We start from the raw sequence: 21,602 nt of genomic DNA on the forward strand, positions 1-21,602 counted from the left end.
TAAGGAAAAATGCCCCGCCCCTGGTGGCCATGTTTTTAAAGCAACCAAAACCATTTTCAACCTCATCAAAGATATCATTGGGATAAACCTTCTGACCAAGTTTCATCATGATTGGAAAATAAATGTGGCCTCTAGAGTGTTAACAAAGTTTTACTTTAGCCATATAAGGAAAAATGCCCCGACCCCTGGCGGCCATGTTTTTCAACCAACCGGCATCATTTTCGAGCTCGTCCAAGATATTATTGGGATGAATCTTCTGACCAAGTTTCATGAAGATCAGACAACAAATGTGGCCTCTAGAGTGTTAACAAGATTTTACTAAAGCCATATAAGGAAAAATGCCCCACCCCTTGGCAGCCATGTTTTTCAAGCAAACGTAACCATTTTCGAACCCGTCCAAGATATCATTGAGACCAATCTTCTGACCAAATTTCATGAAGATTGGACAATAAATGTGGCCTCTAGAGAGTTAACAAGGCAAATGTTGACGGCGATAGAACAAGCGCACCACATAATGGGTGCCACGCAGGCTGCGGGTGCAGTTTTGAATACATAAAAGCTTATCAGATTTTTTTAAAGAGGTCACAGTGACCTTGACCTTTGACCAAAAAATGGGTGTGGCGTGTAGAACTCACCAAGGTGCATCTACATATGACGTTTCAAAGTTGTAGGTGGAAGCACTTTGATTTTAGAGCAAAATGTAAAGGTTTTAGCACACTGAACGATGAGCTGGCTATGACAATACTGCGGCTTTTCTCTGAAAACAGCCGAGCTAAAAATCATTCACTACAACGAAATGGCTGTATATTGCAGCTTTAATTCAAAATAGGTCTCAACTTTGGTGAGTGTAGCAAGTTAATTATGTAGGAGTGCTGGGTCACACTCCGGTCTCACACATAATTCAATGGCTTGAATTTGGACAACATTATAATGAGTCTATTAGAGTGTAAAATGTGAAATAAAACAAGGAAATATTTGTTTTCTTTTATTTCCTGTATGTACACATAACTTAGGCAATGAACTCGTACGGAATGGGCCGCAGTATCTGTGGTGGATTGCTCTTTGCCTTCACAATGTGGGCAGGGCGACGGCCTTCAGGCTGCAAACACAACATCCAAATGTGAACACAAAATGCAGAGGGATTAATACTTTAAGCAATGTTTAAAATTAGGCAAAATTAAAATAGGTCATAGTATTTGTTATCCTATCGGAAAAGTACAATAAATTATAGATGGCTTGATTTTCTTGTTGTTAAGTGTTATTTCCATTCATTTATAACTTGACAAATTCAATCTTTAACAGAAGCAAGCGAAGTGAAAATTTCAACAATGATAATCCATGTACAACAACGAAATAAAACTAACATCAACATCCGTGCAATTTCAACAAGGATTATCCATGTACAATAACGAAATAAAACTAACATCAACATCCATGCAATTTCAACAAGGAATATCCATTTACAATAATGAAATAAAACTAACATCAACATTTGTGCATCATTGGACTTTGAATGATATTTGTTAATGACAGTAAGCTATGACAGCATAGCTTTACTCCTTTACCTGAAATGTCATTTTAATGAATTAATAATACAATTTTGTTTTCATCATTTTCCTTTGAGAGCAGGACCATGTTTGATTTTTGCCATTCCCAAACCAGCAAGTATATAATGTTACTATTACCCCAAGTTCTTCACCAAATCCTATACTAAATTCTGAGACTAAATAAACAAAATATTGTTATTTCCTTAAATTAAATATAACGACCGCCTAGTGCGGATAGATCATATATGCTTTCCATTGAAGAGTCTATAGGGCTAGCCAGAGACACAAGCAATATGGTCCCCTACCGGTGAAACTCCACAATTGTGAGTAAAAAAATAATAATTTATAAATATATTTGTTGCCATAGCAACCAGAATTTTTTATGTAGGCACAAAATGAAATGACGTGCATAATCTCCATATTGCCATCTATCCATGTTTCAAGTTTCATGAAAAAATATTAAGAACTTTTTAAGTTATCGCAGGATCCAAAAAAGTGTGACGGACTGACTGACAGACAGACGGAGTGCAAACCATAAGTCCCCTCCGGTTTAGGGGACAATAATAATTTGAAAGGGTGAAAATATGTGTATATTTAGTACACCATCATCTAATTGATAAATATTCACCATTTTGTCTCACATCACATTGCCCAAATATTCAGCCAGAGTCTTTGATGAAAATAAATCCTTTTATCAAATTGATAACATTTAACCTAAACATTTGAGCTAATAGGTTATGATGTTGAAGGTCTACCTGTCTCTTTGTGTTGATGAACTTGCCGGTCTCCTTAGCGAGCTTCCTGTTGGCTGCGTTCTGCTTGACTCTCTTGAGGAAGTCAAGTCGGCAGTTGGAGTGCTTTACGTGCTCAATACGTACGTTAATCCTCTTGGGGATGATCCGGTTACTGAATACATTAACAAAGCATGTACACTTTTTGTGAAGATAAACACTTGTTTTAGTTAGGACAAGAACTCCAAAATTAAATACGGTTTACCCTTTGCATGCTGGGAAATTTGTCGTCTGCTAAAATGTTGTGTGCTGAATTTCTAAAATTAGCATTTTCTTTGATTTTTTCAAAAAATACTATCAGAATAGCAAACAGTTTGGATCCTGATGAGACTCTGTGGCATCTCATCTGGATCCAAACTGTTTGCAAAGGCTTTCAAAATTCGGTTCCAGCACTGAAAGAGTTTAAGAAAGTCACAATCAACAGGCCAGATTGTCATACGAAGAGGAAACATTTACCGACCATTTGAAAATTGTTATGGGTCCCAATTTATTTATATGCATTTATGCAATTCGATGGTTAAATATACAAAGAGATAGAGGAACTAGCTAAATGGTTGAATGGTTAAGTTAAATTGCGAAATGGCTCTACCAATAAACCCATTTTTAAGTAAATGAATGTTGCCAACAATGATTGGATTATGTCTGGAAATAACAGTAACCAATAACTGTGAAATAATTTTGCTTGGCAAATAAGAAGAGGATGTAATACTCGGAACAATAATAACAGGACAGCAAGTCCTTATAGGTGATCTTGCATTTCATAGCAGGCTTCTAATTCAGAGTTTGCCAAAACCATCGGTCCGCAAATTTTACTCAGGACTGACAAGTGATTCAAGAAAATCGGCCTTACTGACCAACAAAAATATATTATTACAATATTTTTATTCGTAGAAAAAGCCTTCGGAAGTGACGTACAGTTAAAAGATTTCAGCTTATTTCCATTACGGTCAAATTACCATACCGGTTTTTGAAGCATAAATAATACTGCATTCAAATAAGATATCAATTTGGAACACATTAAAATACAATAAATCATGTCCAAAGTTGAATTAATACAATTATATTTTTAATTATAATAAACCACAATTAATCCAAGCTCAGCTGAACAAGAGGTTTTTCAGATTTTCTTTGAATGATTAGTATACCGATATGGAATGGACCGTTTTAGTTTGGGACGTGGTACCTGCATTCAAATTTAATTCATCTTTAACCAATGGTATAATAGGATTTTCCCAAAAAGTTTTTTTGCGAGATGCCTCAACTTCGAAGACAATACTGTGACTGAATTCTGGTGATACCAGTTGCTTTCGTTTTTGAGTTTGTATTGTTAAATATTGTTTATACATGTATCTCTAATGTTCATTGTTGAAAATGTGGAATGGTTTGCCGTTAAAATATTATGAAGGTGCCAAGCCTGGCAATAAACAAAAATAACCTCCAATGCTACTTGAAAGAGTCTAACTAACATTTGTGAAATGTCATGAAATGAAGTAAAAACAAAAGTTGTCAGGGAACGATCTAGAGCGAAATAGAAGGAAGCTGCACCCTGCTCCTTTTGGGTTCCCCCATCTGTCAAAAACAAAAATTAATTTCCAGTCATATTTTATAACAATTGAAACTCCTGTGTAAAAACCCTTAATTGCATGCATTTGACTCATGGATACCCTGGTTTGGATAAGGCAAATTATGAAAAATATATAATTGTCTTGTCTGAATTTTAAGGCTGCTCCTAGCTTAACCCTGTACTTTTTGGGATCCTAGATCTTTCCCTTAGTCGTTGAATGTGTATGTAATGAAGTCATAATTCTTAAATGCAATGATGATTTTAGTGTCATAATAAGAAGGCAACATATATATTTACACTTAACAATAAATTAATTTAAAGCATTTAAAAGGTACCCTCTTTTGTTTTGTTTTTCTGTTATTGTTTAGTCAGACCGACAGAAACTGATTTGGACTGACAAATATTTCAAGTTAGTCAGTTTGAATAATTGACAGATTTTAAAAGATTTCTCAAACACTGCTTTTGAAATTTCCTTTGGTAATATCCAATGTGCCAACAATTTTTCACCATGTTTGTAATTCTGTCACTCTTTTCTTCATTTCTAAGCAATAGTGTTACTTATTTTTACACATAATTTTGGTACATAAACTTGTCCTTAGAAAAAACATTCAAAAACCCTTTTCTTCAAATATTTTAATCTGGTAACAAGCATTTGGAATGCTTACCCAACTCTCTTGTTAACAATAACTCCCAGAGCATGCTGTGTCACGTTGAACACCTTGCCAGTCTTTCCATGGTAGTCTTTGAATGGCATACCCTTCTGGATTGCACCATTTCCCTTTAACACACAAGTACTTATATTAACAAGAGATGTGTTTGTCAGAAACACAATGCCCCCTATTGCGCCGCTTTGAAGCCATAAATTTGACCTTTGACCTTGACCTTTCACCACTCAAAATGTGCAGCTCCATGAGATACACATGCATGCCAAATATCAAGTTGCTATCTTTAATATTGCAAAAGTTATTGCAAAACTTTAACCAGGGTTAAAGTTTTGGGACACACACATACAATGACTGACACAATGACAGACAGACAGGCCAAAAACAATATACCCCCGATCTTTCAATCCGGGGGCATAAAAATATTAGTTTTAAAATAGAACAACATTAATGATTATTAAACTAGAAATGGCGCGGCAGAGGCCGACGCGTATCCCCACGCCGCATGTTTGACCCAAGGGCGCCCCAGGGTTGATCATGGGGCCATGCATAGTTGAGATTGACTGTATTGTCATAAGAGAAGTTCAGTATCAATTAGAAGTGAATGGGTGTAAAAATAAAGAAGTTATAGTAAAAGGCAATTTTGGGAGGGTGTGGCCTATGTGGGCGGGGTGCCCCAGGGTTGGTAATGGGGCCATGCATAGTTGAGATTGACCGTATTGTCATAAGAGAGGTTCAGTATCAATTTGAAGTGAATCAGTGTATTAATGAAGAAATTATAGTAAAAGGCAATTTTGGGCGGGTGTGGTCTATGTGGGCGTGGCGCCCCAGGGTTGGCAACGGGGCCATGCATAGTTGAGTTTGACCGTTTTGTCATAAGAGAGGTTCAGTATCAATTTGAAGTGAATCAGTGTAGAAATGAAGAAGTTAATGTAAAATAACCTAAATTTTTTTTATAGTAAATGGATTTTTTTGGTGGGTGTGGCCTATGTGGGCGGGCGCCCCAGGGTTGGGATTGGGGCCATGCATAGTTGAGATTGACCCTAATGTCATAACAAAAGTTCAGTATCAATTTGAAGTGAATCCGTGTAGAAATGAAAAAATTATAGTAAATGGAAATTTTTGGTGGGTGTGGCCTATGTGGGCGGGGCGCCCCAGGGTTGGGAATGGGGCCATGCATGGTTGAGATTGACCGTATTGTCATAGGTGAGGACCAGTATCAATTTGAAGTGAATCGGTGTAGAAATAAAGAAGTAAATGTAAAATAACCTAAAAAAATGAGTGATAATTTCTGACGCGGCCCCACCCCAACCCCTATAACTTTTGACCCAGGGGTCAGATCAAAATTCCAAATAGTGCACCGTCGCACATATGCTCATAGCTACCATGTGTGTAAATTTCAAGGTTCTAGTGCTTTTAGTGTAGGAGGAGATAGTGGCCAGGACGGACGGACAGACGGACAGACGGACGGACGGACGGACGGCGGAGATCACCACAATATCCCCACCTTTTTTTCAAAAAGCGTGGGGATAACAAATAGAAATTGCCTTTTGAGAAATGAGCAAAACATTTTTTAAATCTAATAGGTCTGGACAGTGCAATCTAACTGACCAGACAGCATTACAGACATTCCAAATAAATGATATCATTGAACTGTCTCCTTACAGGAATTTTGAATTCTAATCCAGTTTTTTTAATGTTCAACAATTGACAGCAGATAGTTAAGTTTTACAGGTACCATTTAGGTTTGTCTAATAAGGCTTGGCGAAAGGGGTTCAAGTCTTGAAATGAGGGAAAACAACGTGTTAAAAGTTTTAAATGGTGTCGAATTTCATGAAAATTAAAATGTTACTGATGGGGACATTACATTTTACAACGGTGTGATTGAGGTGAAGTCCAAGGCGTGAAAAAATATGTCGACTTATTTTGTCGATGCGAATCGCGTGCAAAATGCAATTATAAACCTTAAAACAGACATTTGAATAAGCACTTTTTTAAACTTCATTACATGATTTATTTATGGAATTTCTTTGAACTTCACATTTAACATATTAGATAAGCGTAGGGACCATTATTTTGATTAAGAACAAAATGTGCTCCGATCCCTGTCAACAATGACAGCAAGCTTTCAGTTAAGCTCAATGTTTTACCTTGGAAATATGGTCAACACTGTTACAGTTTTTAACTAACTACACTGTACCACGGGCTGCGTAGTTCAAGATTATTTTTACATTGAATACACTGCCTTACCAGAACAGTCGATCTACCGTACCAATTTGGAAATTGGTATAGCTTTCTGCTTTACATCTACGGTTGTTTCTATTCCCATTGAAAAAAGTTTTTCAATAATTTGTAAATCTACAAAATTTTGTAAGATTCTTTTGTTCAATAACCTTCATTTTTGCTTCACAATGTAGCCATTTGCACGCGACAGTTGCCAACACTCGGCTGCGGGTGCAGTTTTGAAACAAGAGCACCACCACCTTGCGGGTGCAGACCGCTCATCTATTTTTCTTTTTTAAGGTGTAGGCCTGTAGGGACCTATCTCAATTTCAATCACAAAGGAGGGAGGGGTGGAGTGGAGAGGGGTGTATAGTGTGGGGGTGTGGTCATTTATTACATTATCTTCCACAAATGCAAAAAAGGGAAAAAAAATTAAAAAAAATTGGGGGGGGGGGGGGGGATTCTTGGGTGGGATGGTTGGACAATATTTCAAAAATAAAATAATAAAAATAAATATTTGTGTTTTTTTCACTGTTTGAAAAAAACAAGAGATGTGTTTCAGAAACACAATGCGACCTATTGCGCCGCTTTGAAAAAAAAAAAAAGTTTTTTTTTTACCTTTGACCTTGAAGGATGACCTTGACCTTGAACTTCCACCACTCAAAATGTGCAGCTTTATGAGAATGCCACTTCGAAATAATTTTTTTGACCTTTAACCTTGAAGGATGACCTTGACCTTGAAGGATGACCTTGACCTTGAACTTCCACCACTCAAAATGTGCAGCTTCATGATAACGCCGCTTTGAAAATTTTATTTTTTGACCTTTGACCTTGAAGGATGACCTTGACCTTGAAGAATGACCTTGACCTTCCACCACTCAAAATGTGCAGCTTCATAAAAACGCCGCTTTGAATTTATTTTATTTTTTACCTTGAAGGATGACCTTGACCTATGAATTTCCACCACTCAAAATGTGCAGCTTCATGAGATACACATGCATGCCAAATATCAAGTTGCTATCTTCAATATTAAAAAAGTTATGCCAATGTTAAAGTTTTTCTGATGGACAGACGCCATATATTTGATATTTGACCTTGAAGGATGACCTTGACCTTCACCTTTCACCACTCAAAATGTTCAGCTCCATTTGAGATACACATGCATGCCAAATATCAAGTTGCTATCTTCAATATTGAAAAAGTTATGGCCGATGTTAAAGTTTTCGGACGGACAGACACCATAAATTTGACATTTGACCTTGAAGGATGACCTTGACCTTTCACCACTCAAAATGTGCAGCACCATGATATACACATGCATGCCAAATATCAAGTTGCTATCTTCAAAAGTGAAAAAGTTATGGCCAATGTTAAAGTTTTTTTCGGACGGACAGACAGACTGACCGACATACTGACGGACAGTTCAACTGCTATATGCCACCCTACCAATGACATAAACATTATTTTTTTGGGGTTGGGGGTGGGGGGCCCTGGGGGGGGGTATAGTGTGAGGGTGTGGTGGTCTGACATTTATTAGATGATCTTTAATTTAAACAAGAGATGTGTTTGTCAGAAACACAATGCCCCCTACTGCGCCGCATTGAAATTAAATTTCTATTTATCACCAGAGTTGATCATGTATCTATGGACATAAGTCCACAGGTATGTAATGAACATCAAAGAAATTATAATTACCGTATTTTACCATGTATAACGCGCTACCATGTATAACGCGCATGCGATTTTTTAAAGCCAAAATGGAGGAAAAAAAGAATTCAAGACCAAAAACCCGAAAATTTGGCCGAAAATGGCCGCCATTTTTATATTGCGCAATCATTTAATCTGAGTTTTTCGGGCGCTTAATTTTTTGTTTTAAAGTAGGGAGCGTTTTTACGATCAGGAGCATGGGTTGCATAGCACTATATTTTTTGATAATTTTTAAGATTATTCTCTCGTGAACACCGATATGTCCTTATTGCTGCGCACTGCGCGTGTTTTTTCAAGACCCCTGCGCGTTAAATTCGAACCACCATTACCTATTACTCACATTTGAACAGTGTAACATTTTCATTACCTGCCGCTCACAACATCGTATGACATCTTCTTCTGCAGACCCGCAACATCGCAATGTCCAATTTTACGCAAATCGTCCGTGGATCCCATTTTATTTTTCATCGACTTAAATATTTCCCCATTAAGAGATGCTCCCCATTAAATCCAGTTTGACCCGGTATTTCGCGCCTTCACTGCGTCTAGTTGATATTATAGTGAGACAAACAATACACCCGAACGCTCAATTCCATACAGTTGGCGTTATTGGCGTAAAGCCATTTGACAAATATAATTTGTTTGTCTCTATTGAAAGAAAATAAAACGAGTCTATATCTCTATTGTTGGTTTGTAACCTACGTAGTATACTCGCACAGTAGCATATTTATGCAGAGATCGGAAAATGATTGATAAACGTATTCGTCGTTTCAATGCTTAGGGCTGAGTAATTTCGGCAAATCGGAACTCAACCTACGTAATACACTTGCTCAATTAACCGTTGAACTCCACCTCCGTTCTCTTCAAAAGGTTCGAAGGCGGAGCTTTGCACGTGCTATTATTTAATTGGACGATTGCCATTGAGGAACAAACACACAATTGGTTCGGCATGTTGATTGCTAGACAAAGGAAGCCAATTTTGTCGGCGAGAAACTTGTCGCTTTATTGCTTCAGACAGGAAGCGGCTTTCCTTTGATGACGTCAAACTGTCAATTCACATAGAGTGCAAATTTTCGGAATTGCTAACATTAAACTTTGGATTAAATTATCAAAATAAAGCAAAAGCGAAGTTGAAAAATATGATTGAAATAATTAGCCTCAGTTCAAATAAGACGTTTTGCGTTGTAAATCAACGAGTTTTCATGACAACAAAAGCTTTAACAAACAATACCGCGACGCACGGGGATCGATATAGCTCGATTTTTTTAATGAACAATCAATGAAGAAGTGTGAAAACACCAACAAAGACATTTTTTTCATCTTTTAATTTTTGTCAAAACTGTTACTACCCCGTTCATTCCTAACCTTTCCCGCTATATGTTGTTTCGACAACGGCCCCTTCAGTCTATAACATTATAGGGTGTAGTTTTCTGCAATAACAAAAATGGCGGCAATTGTGAAGATTTACGATTACGAAATGGATTTTTTGCAATTTAGCAACCAGGAAAGCGTTGTGTCAATGTATTACGCGCACTGAATTTTTATTTTGAAATTTGAAGGTAAAAAACCGCGCGCTATGCATGGTAAAATACGGTATATCATTAAAAAAAAACCTTTGAAAAATCAATCAATTGGGTTATAAATAATCAAAATAATAAATCTGTACAGTAACTGTGATTAGAACTTTAATTCTTGGTAAGGAAATATATAATATGAGATTTATAATTATATAAATTACTTCCCTTGAAAATAATTGTCTGTAACAAATCTCTATTTTTAGTAGCAAATAATTAAAAGCCACTACCGTGACTGTAGATTCACCACTCAAAATGTGCAGCTCCATGAGAAACACATGCATGCCAAATATATAAAGAGGCTATGTTCAATATTGAATAATTTTCTACCTTTTTAAAGCTTATTACTTCCCTTAAATCTGTATTTTTTACCGTAGACCTTAAAGGATGACCTTGACCTTTTACCACAATGTGTTTGTCAGAAACACAATGCCGCCTACTGCGCCGCTTTGATTTATTTAACAACAAGAGGTGTTTGTGAAACACAATGTCCCCCTATATGATGTTTGACCTTGAAGGATGACCTTGACCTTGTGAAGGATGACCTTGACCTTCACCTTTCACCACTCAAAATGTGCAGCTCCATGAGATACACATGCATGCCAAATATCAAGTTGCTATCTTCAATATTGCAAAAGTATTCATAAAATAAGCGATTTGGGCCACATATATTTGACCTCTGACCTTGAAGGATGACCTTGACCTTTCACCACTTAAAATGTGCAGCTCCATGAGATGCACATGCATGCCAAATATCAAGTTGCTATCTTCAATATTGCAAAAGTATTTATAAAATAAGCGATTTGGGCCACATATATTTGACCTCTGACCTTGAAGGATGACCTTGACCTTGACCTTTCACCACTCAAAATGTGCAGCTCCATGAGATACACATGCATGCCAAATATCAAGTTGCTATCTTCAATATTGCAAAAGTATTCATAAAATGAGCGATTTTGACCATATATATTTGACCTTTGACCTTGAAGGATGACCTTGACCTTGACATTTCACCACTCAAAATGTGCAGCTTCATGAGATACACATGCATGCCAAATATGAAGTTGCTATCTTCAATATAGCAAAAGTTATTGCAAAATGTTAAAGTTGGCGCAAACAGACCAACGTACAGACCAACAGACAGGGCAAAAACAATATGTCCCCCACTACTATAGTGGGGGACATAAAAATATATACGTGGGCAGGTCAGATATCTATGTCCATTTAAAGCTTATTACTTCCCTTGTCTTTGTTTTTTCGACCCTAGACCTTGAAGGATGATGTTCACCTTGAACTTTCACCACTCAAAATGTGCAGCTCCATGAGATGCATATGCATGCCAAATATCAAGTTGCCATCTTGAATAATGCAAAAGTTATGGCCAACGTTAAAGTTTTTTTTCGGACAGACGGGTGGAGTCTATTGTGGTATGTCAGGTAAAAGTTGTTGTGTCAAAGCATCAATCGAATCTAATTATAAATAAAGAAGTTATGGCAATTTTAGCAAAATTTAATAATTTGACCTTGAGAGTCAGCGATTTTCCTTGTCAAATTGGGAAAAGTACCCGTACCGGTCCAATAGGGAAAAATTGAGTCGTGAAAACCTCAAAATTGGGAAAAATAGAGTCGTGAAATCCTTAAATTGGGAAAATCGCGTCGTGAAGTTTGAGTCCTATTATATATTATAAATAACAAAATATTATAAAGAACTAACAAAATCAATTACTAGTTGTTTTAATCTCTTATAAAGCAATGTCTCTCTGTTTCATTTTTTTGAAAATTTTAACAATCTTTGATGTTTGATCATCACTCAGTTGCTGGCATCCCTCTCTGCACAGCATCATTAGTGCTGTCAATGTGTCCTGTGATAGACGGTTCCGATTGGTCGTGCAAAGATCGTTTGAAATCTTGAAACCAAACTGCGTCAGTAAACGGGATCCACTTGCCTGATGACTCTTTTTTAGGTTTTTTTGCATAATATTTGCTATTATGACTCATTTCAAACTACGATAAGGTTACAAACCGACGTAAAACAGTACGCTGGCTGCCTGACAAAAGAACCGGAAACAGTAACAACTCTATTGATTGAACGCGCTGAATAATAAAACCCGAAATTAATAGAGTGCGTGGTTACACACAACTATACGATTTTCTTTGTTCGCTCGCCGAAAGTTGGGTTTTGTTACGAAACTTTCGATCGTTTTGAGAAAAAATTCGGACGCCGATTGGGATTTTTTCAGATGCCGATTGGGAATTTGAGTATTTTCGCTCGATTGGGAAAGTACCGTTTACCGGTACTTTATAAAGAAGGAGAAAAATCGCTGAGAGTCAAGGTCATTCAAAGGTCAAGGTAAAATTCAACTTGCCAGGTACAGTACCCTCATGATAGCATGAAAGTATTTGAAGTTTAAAAGCAATATCCTTGATACTTTAGAAGTAAAGTGGATCTAAACACAAAATGAAACCATATATTAAAAGTTACCAAGTCAAAAAAGGGCCATAATTCCGTAAAAATGACAACCAGAGTTATGCAACTTGTCCTTTACTGTCCCCTTATGATAGTTTGCGGGTGCCAAGTATGAAAGCAATATCTATGATACTTTAGGGGTAAAGTGGACCAAAACACAAAACTTAACCAAATTTTCAAGTATAAAGGGCCCATAATTCCGTCAAAATGCCAGTAAGAGTTACATAACTTTGCCTGCACAGTCCCATTACGATAGTTAGTAAGTGTTGCAAGTATGAAAGTAATAGCTTTGATACTTTAGGAGAAAAGTGGACCTAAACACAAAACTTATCCAAATTTTCAATTTTCCAAGTATAAAAAGGGCACATAATTCTGTAAAAATGCCAGTCAGAGTTACATAACTTTGCCTGCACAGTCCCCTTATGATAGTTAGTAAGTGTTGCAAGTATGAAAGCAATAGCTTTGAAACTTAAGGAATAAAATGGACAAAAACACAAAACTTAACCAAAATTGTCAATTTTCTAAGTATAAAAAGGGCACATTATTTTGTCAAAATGCAAGCCAGAGTTATCTAACTTTGCCTTCCCAGTCCCCTCATGATAGTTAGTAAGTGTACCAAGTTTGAATGCAATAGCATTGATACTTTATGAGAAAAATGGACCTAAACGCAAAACTTAACCGGACGCCGGCGCCAAGATGATGACAATAGCTCTTTTTTTTACAAAAAATAGATGAGCTAAAAATGAAAGCTTGTCGGATAAAAAAAATTAAGAGGTCACAGTGACCTTGACCTTTGACCTAGTGACCCAAAAATGGGTGTGGCATGTAGAAGCTGAACTCATCAAAGTGCAGTGTTTTTTTTGGATGAAATATTCGGAGTTATTCGGTCCCATTCCCCCATCTCTAGAGTATATATTTTTCCCCCAATTATTTGAAAAATTCCCCTTTCGGAAGTGTTATTCAATTTTAATCAATACCTCATTTAAATACGTCTTTTGTTAGGAATATATTTACTATAATTTTCCTGAACTGCGGCATCCGCTTGTTTTCTTTCTTTTAGCATTTACTCTTTTACCGCAAACCATACTTAGTTCACTATCACAACTTTCGCTTTACGAAATCTACCTCAAACCGTACGCATTCCACCATGTCGCACAACAGCAAAAGCTATCGGAAAAAAATTGACAAAAAATCTGTTTAAACTTAAAAAAAATTGATATTCTGTTTCAACAAGCACAACTTAGTCAGTCTTTTTTAAATGCAGGCAGTATTGAAAGACTGTTTAGTTTGCTCAACCTGCTTTGCACACCACACAGAAACAGGTTTGGGGAAGCTACACTTGAGTCCCTGGTAAGACTATGTCTGCACACGGGGAGACTTGGTGAAGAGGAGGTCACCAGAATAATTGACAAATTTGCAGAAAAGGCAAGAAATGTTGAACTTTGAACATGAACATAATATGTTGATGAAAAAAAGAGTTGGAATAATGTTTCTCTATCTATATATATGTTGAATTATAGTGTAAAAACTTGATTTTGTACCGTTACTTGCTAAGCATTGAAAGATCCCCCTTTTCCCCTTTTAGTGCTGCAACAATAACCAAAAACCGTATTGCAATATATTGTCAGTTCAAAAACCCGTATTGCAATATATCGCAATATATTGCTAACTTGTACCAAAATTATAACTTGCCAATTACCTGATTATCCCGTATATTCCAGTTTTAAAGCAAATTCTGGTATATATTTACTATAAATGTGCTCAAGAATAACAAGAAACACAAACATTTGCAACTTTTCTTAAGTATCAAATACATTTTGGCATTCGTTACTATTTAAAGATGTGATGAAATAACGTCCAACCGGGGCGTTTTTCCACTGCACACGCGTAATTCACCTGACGTGATGTTCCCGTTTTTATACAACACAAAATACACCCATACTTTCCATGCCACGTTCTACATGTCTGTATAATTTTCGCGCGCTTTTTATTGAGACAAAGGATAAAGCACTTTTTATTTGACGCTAGAATTTTTTATTGTCGCATTAGCATTAAAATTTGGAAGCGTAATTCCGAAGTTCGGAATACAAATTTAATAATGCTCAATTCAGAATCGAACAAAACATTTACAGCTGTGCGCAATTAATTCAACGATAATCTGTTCAAAAGCATTGAACAAATGCTCCGATGTAACAACGCTACTCCGTATAATACACTTTCAGAATGCTATTTTTACGGAATTTTTTTTACACTGCTTTGTTTTGTTTACCTTGTTATCATTATTTCGAATGGCTTTTCTGGACAAATGTGAATGAATTTTTGTAAAATGTTCGTACCGGTATGATGAAAATCGTATCGCAATACAATATGCAAATTGCGTATTGCGATATATACCGATAAACCGGTATATTGTTGCAGCACTATCCCCTTTTAAGCGTGAATTTTACCCCCCTCAGTGGACCGGACCCCTTTCCCCCAAAACTGAAAAAAAACACTTTAGTGCATCTACATATGAAGTTTCAAAGTTGTAGGTGGAAGCAATTTGATTTTAGAGCAAAATGTAAAGGATTTAGCATGGCAGACGCCAAAGGTGGACAGCAGACGAGGAACTTGCTATGGCAATGCCTAGGGTTTTCTCCGAAAACAGCTGAGCTAAAAAATTACCAAATTTTAAAAGACGACTTTTATTGGGGATTGGGAAACGACATCCAATGATATCATTTGTTCAAAACAATGCTAAGCTAGACTCTACTAGTGTTATATATGGAGAGGATTCACCAGCAGCGGATATTTCAGGCCATTTATGTAATACGCTCGCGGAATTGGTCTTACCCCCTCCCCCCATTTTTTTGTACGAATTTCTACGAATCTCAGAAACGACTCTGGACAACGCGATATACACGGAAAATTCACACCCCTGATTTTAAGGGGTAATGTTATATAGTATTGAGGGAAACCTTAATAAGTCTCAAAAATAAGCAAGAATGTAGCATATATTGGGGTACAGCTATAGCAAAAAACATAAAATCTGCCATTCTGGTTAAAGAGAACCAAATTCCTTCACATAAATCACAAATGTGACACCTACTTTGACATCCACAATATCTCCACGTTTGTACACTTTCATGTAGGTAGAGAGAGGAATGACACCATGTTTCCTGAAGGCCCTCGCAAACATGTACCGTGTACCACGTCGGTAACCCTTGGTGTTTGTCATCTTGCCTTATCTGCAAACAACATTCTGGATGATCATTAATCTAATAAATAATAGACTGCTTATAAATAAGAGACTGCTATCATGTTGTCGTAGGATAATAATGAACGCGAGCTATTCAGCTAGCCAAGGGATACTCCTATAAATATGAGGTCGATTTACATCGACCTCATATCGTTTAACGTTATTTTGCAATAGCATCGTTCCGACATGAATTCATGTCGGAAGCTTTAACGGCATCAAATTCATATAACAGCACAGAATAATCATGCAATAAATTATTAAACATAAAATATAAACATTATTTTACTAATTGCATTAGAAAAATGTTTATACAAACTTACAAGTAATGATAGTCCAGACCTTAAAACACTACCACTATTCAAATTCCATATTGTTGCCATATAGCACTGTGTAAATTGAAAGTTGCATATTGTTACCTCATTGGTCGGTTATAAATACATTGTTTCTCTATATATAGTATTCGATTTAGACGAAAATAATAATTTACGTGGAATGTCATATTAGTTTTCCATTAAAACTTTGATCTTGCTGTGTGTGTTTATGGACGTTATTAATTATGTTATACTTATTTTTGTATTTCATTAAGAATTAGAACGTGTAGCCCTTTTTGTTAACTGTTTTTAGCAAACGATTCGCGGCTTAATAAGACACGGAAAATAGTTAAAGCGACACTTTTATTTAAAGGTTTAATGTGAACAATATTAAATGAAACCTTTTTGGTATTAATATATTTTATTGACATGTTAAATTCGATACTTGAAAAGGTGTTTAGTCTTTAAAAAGATGTCGCTGATATTGTTAATTTAAATAACTGTTAATATGCTTAATGTTGTGTAAGAAATTGAATAGTTTCACTGAGTTTTATTCCCGCCTAAAATCCGATATCGTAAAACGCGCAACGGTTAAGAATAAGGTCTAAATAAGTTTAAGTATTCAGATCTGAATATCAGCAGCTGTGCCAGCTGGGAGCCCCGTTTTGGCTTTAACAACCGCAAGCGAAACAACATACTTTTTTAAGTCTTGCACTTAGACTCCATGATCACAAGTATAGGTCCCTGCTGTGGCATATGGCACCATAGTGTTATTTAGTATTGGTCGGCACAGTATCTGATCATAACGAGACAATTGGTTTGTGCTGAACACAGGGGCAATAAAACCACAGATCTATCAATAAACAAGATTATTGAGATATCTTTTATTGAACACCGCGATAAAAATGCTCAAACCACGGACTCTAGATTACACGGATAAGAAACATGGCAACATTCTCAGAATCATCACTGCTATATGTGTAATCACCTAACAATTCGTCTAAAAATAATTTATATATTTGAGTTAAAGACGATGCACTGTTGTATAAGTCTGAATAAACTATCTGTCTGCCTGTCTAAATCTAAGCCGTCATCGTCCCAGTGAAAAAAAAATCTGATTTTGATTAGTTGAACATGATGCCCTAATGTCAAAATACGAAATGACCCGCGTTACACCGACCGTGATTTTCAAGAATCTTTAATAAATTGATAATTTAAGGTAAATAACATTTCATATAATTATACATAATTCCCTCGTTGATAATTAACAGCAAACGATGAATGTTTTTAACACCCATTTTATTTCAAGTATGCATGCAAAGCCGAATAAAATCGAGAGGGTCCGCTATATACGCTGTTTCATCATAAATTTAACACCCTTTCTGTGTTATAAACAAGAGCTGAAATAGTTAATTTATTAAGATTTATTTATAATAAGCTTTATTGATATGTTTCGTGAACAAAATACTACAATATATCATAAAAAATATAATAATCATGGCAAAGGAAATTCAATGGCCGGTTTCTAAACAAAAGCATAATCGCCAAGACCGTAGCATCAGTTCAGTGCGTTAGGAACGCGCGCTACTTTCTTCCGCCTTCATTCCTAAATAACTTTCGTTTTTAAACAATTTTTTTTCTATCGTATACAGAATTCTATTCTCCTAAGAAAGATGTATTTTTTCGGCGTAAGCTGTATTAAGCCAGCTTTTCACCCTGACTTGACCTTTGTAAGTGTCCAATAATATTCAAATAAAATTTTCCGCGGCTAGGTACGAATGAATACACTTCATTTATTCCATTGGCTGATTTGAGTATAACACCAGAACATTGGAAACATATCCGCGTCTTTGTAACACTGTTTTACTGCATGAAACAATTTTATCTCCAATGAAAAGGCTCAATAGATAGAACAGTTTTACAATCAATTTTCGACATAAATACAGTTTGTGCGTTCACCTTTTATTTTCAGAGAATTACCAGCGCAAAAGCGTTTATACTAAAGGCTGTATTTTCATATTTAGTACTTACTTGCATTGCATTTCAACCCGCGAGTTTTAGGGTCAATTCGCGGCCAGTGTGTGAAAGTCAGAGTGTATATACAGTTCATCACCGGAGTTCGCAGAAGGGGTTGCGATCTTTTCATTGAAGGAAAAAATTGGAATCTATGCTATTTTTGTCTGATGGAGTAAATAGTTCGTTTAGTCGCTTTGTCGATATATAAATATTTTAGGCACAGCTGTTGCCTTGGTCGTGTACAGTTGGCGTAAACAAGCCGTCGTTTCAGCAGCAGAATTGTTACCTAACTTTAATGCATTGCATTCCAATCCGCAAGGTATCAAGGTCAGTTTGCGGTCAGTTGCAGAAATCTTTATATAAACGCCGTCTCGTAAACTTTGTGCACTTGAAGTCTGTTTTGATCAGAAAGATACTAAATAAAGATATTCGGCGATATTATTGTGGTATGTCAATCATCGATTTTTAATATGTTTTCAACATTTGCATGATAAGGACCAATTTTGATAAAATTAATTAGAAATATTTATCCATTAAGACCAGTTTATTAAGCATGAGCACAATAATTCACTTTACTATAATTATGCAATTAAATCAGATTTGAGTATTGCCGGCTGACCTATATGCACTCGTTTATTTTCATGTTTCTTGTGTTTTTCTATTCTGTAAATATAGATATCAGAGTAATAATATCACATAAAGCAAAATAAGCCACAAAATCTGGCGCAACACCCCGTAATTGATTTGCTTGTGATGTAGCTAAGAACTGCGCAGAAAAAAGGCATCCGCTACTTTTTATCTCATTGCGATAACTTTTGATCGTTCATAAACATCGACCAAAATCAACGCCGTATATATTTTTTAAAGATATTTCTTGTTAAAACTGAACTCCAAATATAAACGCTACAAATTGGTATTAAGTACGAACATGTCAACCGTAAATCTAGATTCTAAAACTCCAAAACGGTATGATATTTGAAAAAGTTAAAGTTATAACTCGCCGGGCTGTCGAAATCAGAAGAAAAACTTAATATATATTTATATATCTGTTTACTACGTAACGTAAGCTTTCTAATGATATATAATTTGTCAAAATCTGCCGAGAAATGAAACAATAATTCAACAAAAGACGTGAGTGGGTACATCAAAATGTATAACCTCGGCGCTTCGCTGTACGCGAATTGTACAAAATCGATAGCCACAATATGGTAAAACGCGCGGTGGTAAAACATAAAATGTGTATTTCTTGTGTTTATCTCGCTATAAATCCATTAATAACTAGAAATGGCGCGGCAGAGGCCGACGCGTATCCCCACGCCGCATGTTTGACCCAAGGGCGCCCCAGGGTTGATCATGGGGCCATGCATAGTTGAGATTGACTGTATTGTCATAAGAGAAGTTCAGTATCAATTAGAAGTGAATGGGTGTAAAAATAAAGAAGTTATAGTAAAAGGCAATTTTGGGAGGGTGTGGCCTATGTGGGCGGGGTGCCCCAGGGTTGGTAATGGGGCCATGCATAGTTGAGATTGACCGTATTGTCATAAGAGAGGTTCAGTATCAATTTGAAGTGAATCAGTGTATTAATGAAGAAATTATAGTAAAAGGCAATTTTGGGCGGGTGTGGTCTATGTGGGCGTGGCGCCCCAGGGTTGGCAACGGGGCCATGCATAGTTGAGTTTGACCGTTTTGTCATAAGAGAGGTTCAGTATCAATTTGAAGTGAATCAGTGTAGAAATGAAGAAGTTAATGTAAAATAACCTAAATTTTTTTTATAGTAAATGGATTTTTTTGGTGGGTGTGGCCTATGTGGACGGGCGCCCCAGGGTTGGGATTGGGGCCATGCATAGTTGAGATTGACCCTAATGTCATAACAAAAGTTCAGTATCAATTTGAAGTGAATCCGTGTAGAAATGAAAAAATTATAGTAAATGGAAATTTTTGGTGGGTGTGGCCTATGTGGGCGGGGCGCCCCAGGGTTGGGAATGGGGCCATGCATGGTTGAGATTGACCGTATTGTCATAGGTGAGGTCCAGTATCAATTTGAAGTGAATCGGTGTAGAAATAAAGAAGTAAATGTAAAATAACCTAAAAAAATGAGTGATAATTTCTGACGCGGCCCCACCCCAACCCCTATAACTTTTGACCCAGGGGTCAGATCAAAATTCCAAATAGTGCACCGTCGCACATATGCTCATAGCTACCATGTGTGTAAATTTCAAGGTTCTAGTGCTTTTAGTGTAGGAGGAGATAGTGGCCAGGACGGACGGACAGACGGACAGACGGACGGACGGACGGACGGCGGAGATCACCACAATATCCCCACCTTTTTTTCAAAAAGCGTGGGGATAACAACGGGAATATACTAAAACGTATATTTTTGAAAGAGGAATTAATAAGCAACAAGATAACGTATAAACCAATAAAATCGGATGAATAGTTTTTGCATAAGATTGAGTTTACTACAGTAAGGGTCAAATACTCGATTCATCTCCTAACAATATACACTCCGTGATACAACTGGTAGTTTTTACACACACATATTGGTTCCATTTAATTAAAGAGTACAGAAAGTTAAAAAGTGATGTGGTTTGTTGTACAACAACAATTGGTTATGTGTAACCTATTCAAAAAATAATTTCGTTCAAGATAATTCAATGTAATTCTATAAACGACAAACACACGAAGACACACGAAGTGTGTTGTGTATGTTTATTTAAAAAAATGTACATAAGTGGTTTAAAAGCACAATTTTTACACATTTAAGAGGTAATCGCTCACATATATGTCTAATTAATGATAATTTTATGCATTAGCAAAGATTTAACGAGAAAAACTGAAGTTTTAGCTGAACTCAATTTGCTATAGGAAAACGACGGTAGCCGTTTAGACGTAAGCGGGGTAGCTTACGTCTAATTATTTGGACTAGCCAAGGGAGACAAGTAAACTCACATGGGGATAATGATTTATGAATTGGAGCTATTTACAAACATTAAAGAGATAAAATCAAATTTAAATTTGATAACATATTGGTAATTACAAAATTATGCATTGGCAAAATAGTTATGGCTCATTGGGAGTGACATTATAGTAGTTAACTGTTCTGATTTTGTACAACACACCGTGCTACTACCAACCGGAAATGGAAAAGAAAGTCTGCGCGTGCGCGTTTGTCATCATTAGACTGGTACTTTGGTTAACAACAAGTAAGCTATATTTAAGTCTTGAATGCAGTAGGGGGTTCGGTCATTAATCACACAGAAAAAAACATGTGAATACTTATATTTCACCTGACAATTCTTACGTATATTGAAAAATTATTTTATACAAATTTTAAGGAAAAGCAATTACTCATTTGTATACCGTTCTTTTATGAGAGTGCTTTTCACCTTGAGAAAGTGTTTTTATTTCCATAATTTAAGTAAAAAACAATCATGAATAGGTAGGATGATATAAATAACCACTATTTAACGAAATAACCAGCAATGAAATCCAATACCAACACC

At 36.3% G+C, this 21,602-nt stretch overlaps 1 protein-coding gene across 1 annotated transcript; it reads right to left on the bottom strand.

Moving 5' to 3' along the window:
• Nucleotides 1-972: 972 nt before the first annotated feature.
• On the bottom strand, nucleotides 973-21,285 carry LOC127877975 (60S ribosomal protein L21-like). The gene is made up of 5 exons (XM_052424307.1): nucleotides 21,219-21,285; nucleotides 15,623-15,761; nucleotides 4,568-4,680; nucleotides 2,303-2,453; nucleotides 973-1,099 (listed from the first exon to the last, which is right to left on the bottom strand). Exons 2-5 carry the CDS (start codon nucleotides 15,749-15,751, stop codon nucleotides 1,010-1,012), a joined length of 483 nt encoding a protein of 160 aa, XP_052280267.1. The 5' UTR covers nucleotides 15,752-15,761; nucleotides 21,219-21,285; the 3' UTR covers nucleotides 973-1,009.
• Between the last annotated feature and the right edge of the window lie 317 nt (nucleotides 21,286-21,602).

This window comes from Dreissena polymorpha, chromosome 4 (assembly GCF_020536995.1).
Source record: "Dreissena polymorpha isolate Duluth1 chromosome 4, UMN_Dpol_1.0, whole genome shotgun sequence".
NCBI lineage: Eukaryota > Metazoa > Mollusca > Bivalvia > Myida > Dreissenidae > Dreissena > Dreissena polymorpha.

What these genes read in the sequence shown, in the direction of transcription:
- LOC127877975 (XM_052424307.1), bottom strand. Translation starts at nt 15,751, where the DNA reads ATGACAAACACCAAGGGTTACCGACGTGGTACACGGTACATGTTTGCG. An exon ending in ATTGTTAACAAGAGAGTTGG is followed by an intron (nt 2,454 to 4,567) that starts GTAAGCATTCCA and finishes TAATGTATTCAG; the next exon opens with TAACCGGATCATCCCCAAGA. An exon ending in TCATCAACACAAAGAGACAG is followed by an intron (nt 1,100 to 2,302) that starts GTAGACCTTCAA and finishes TTGTGTTTGCAG; the next exon opens with CCTGAAGGCCGTCGCCCTGC.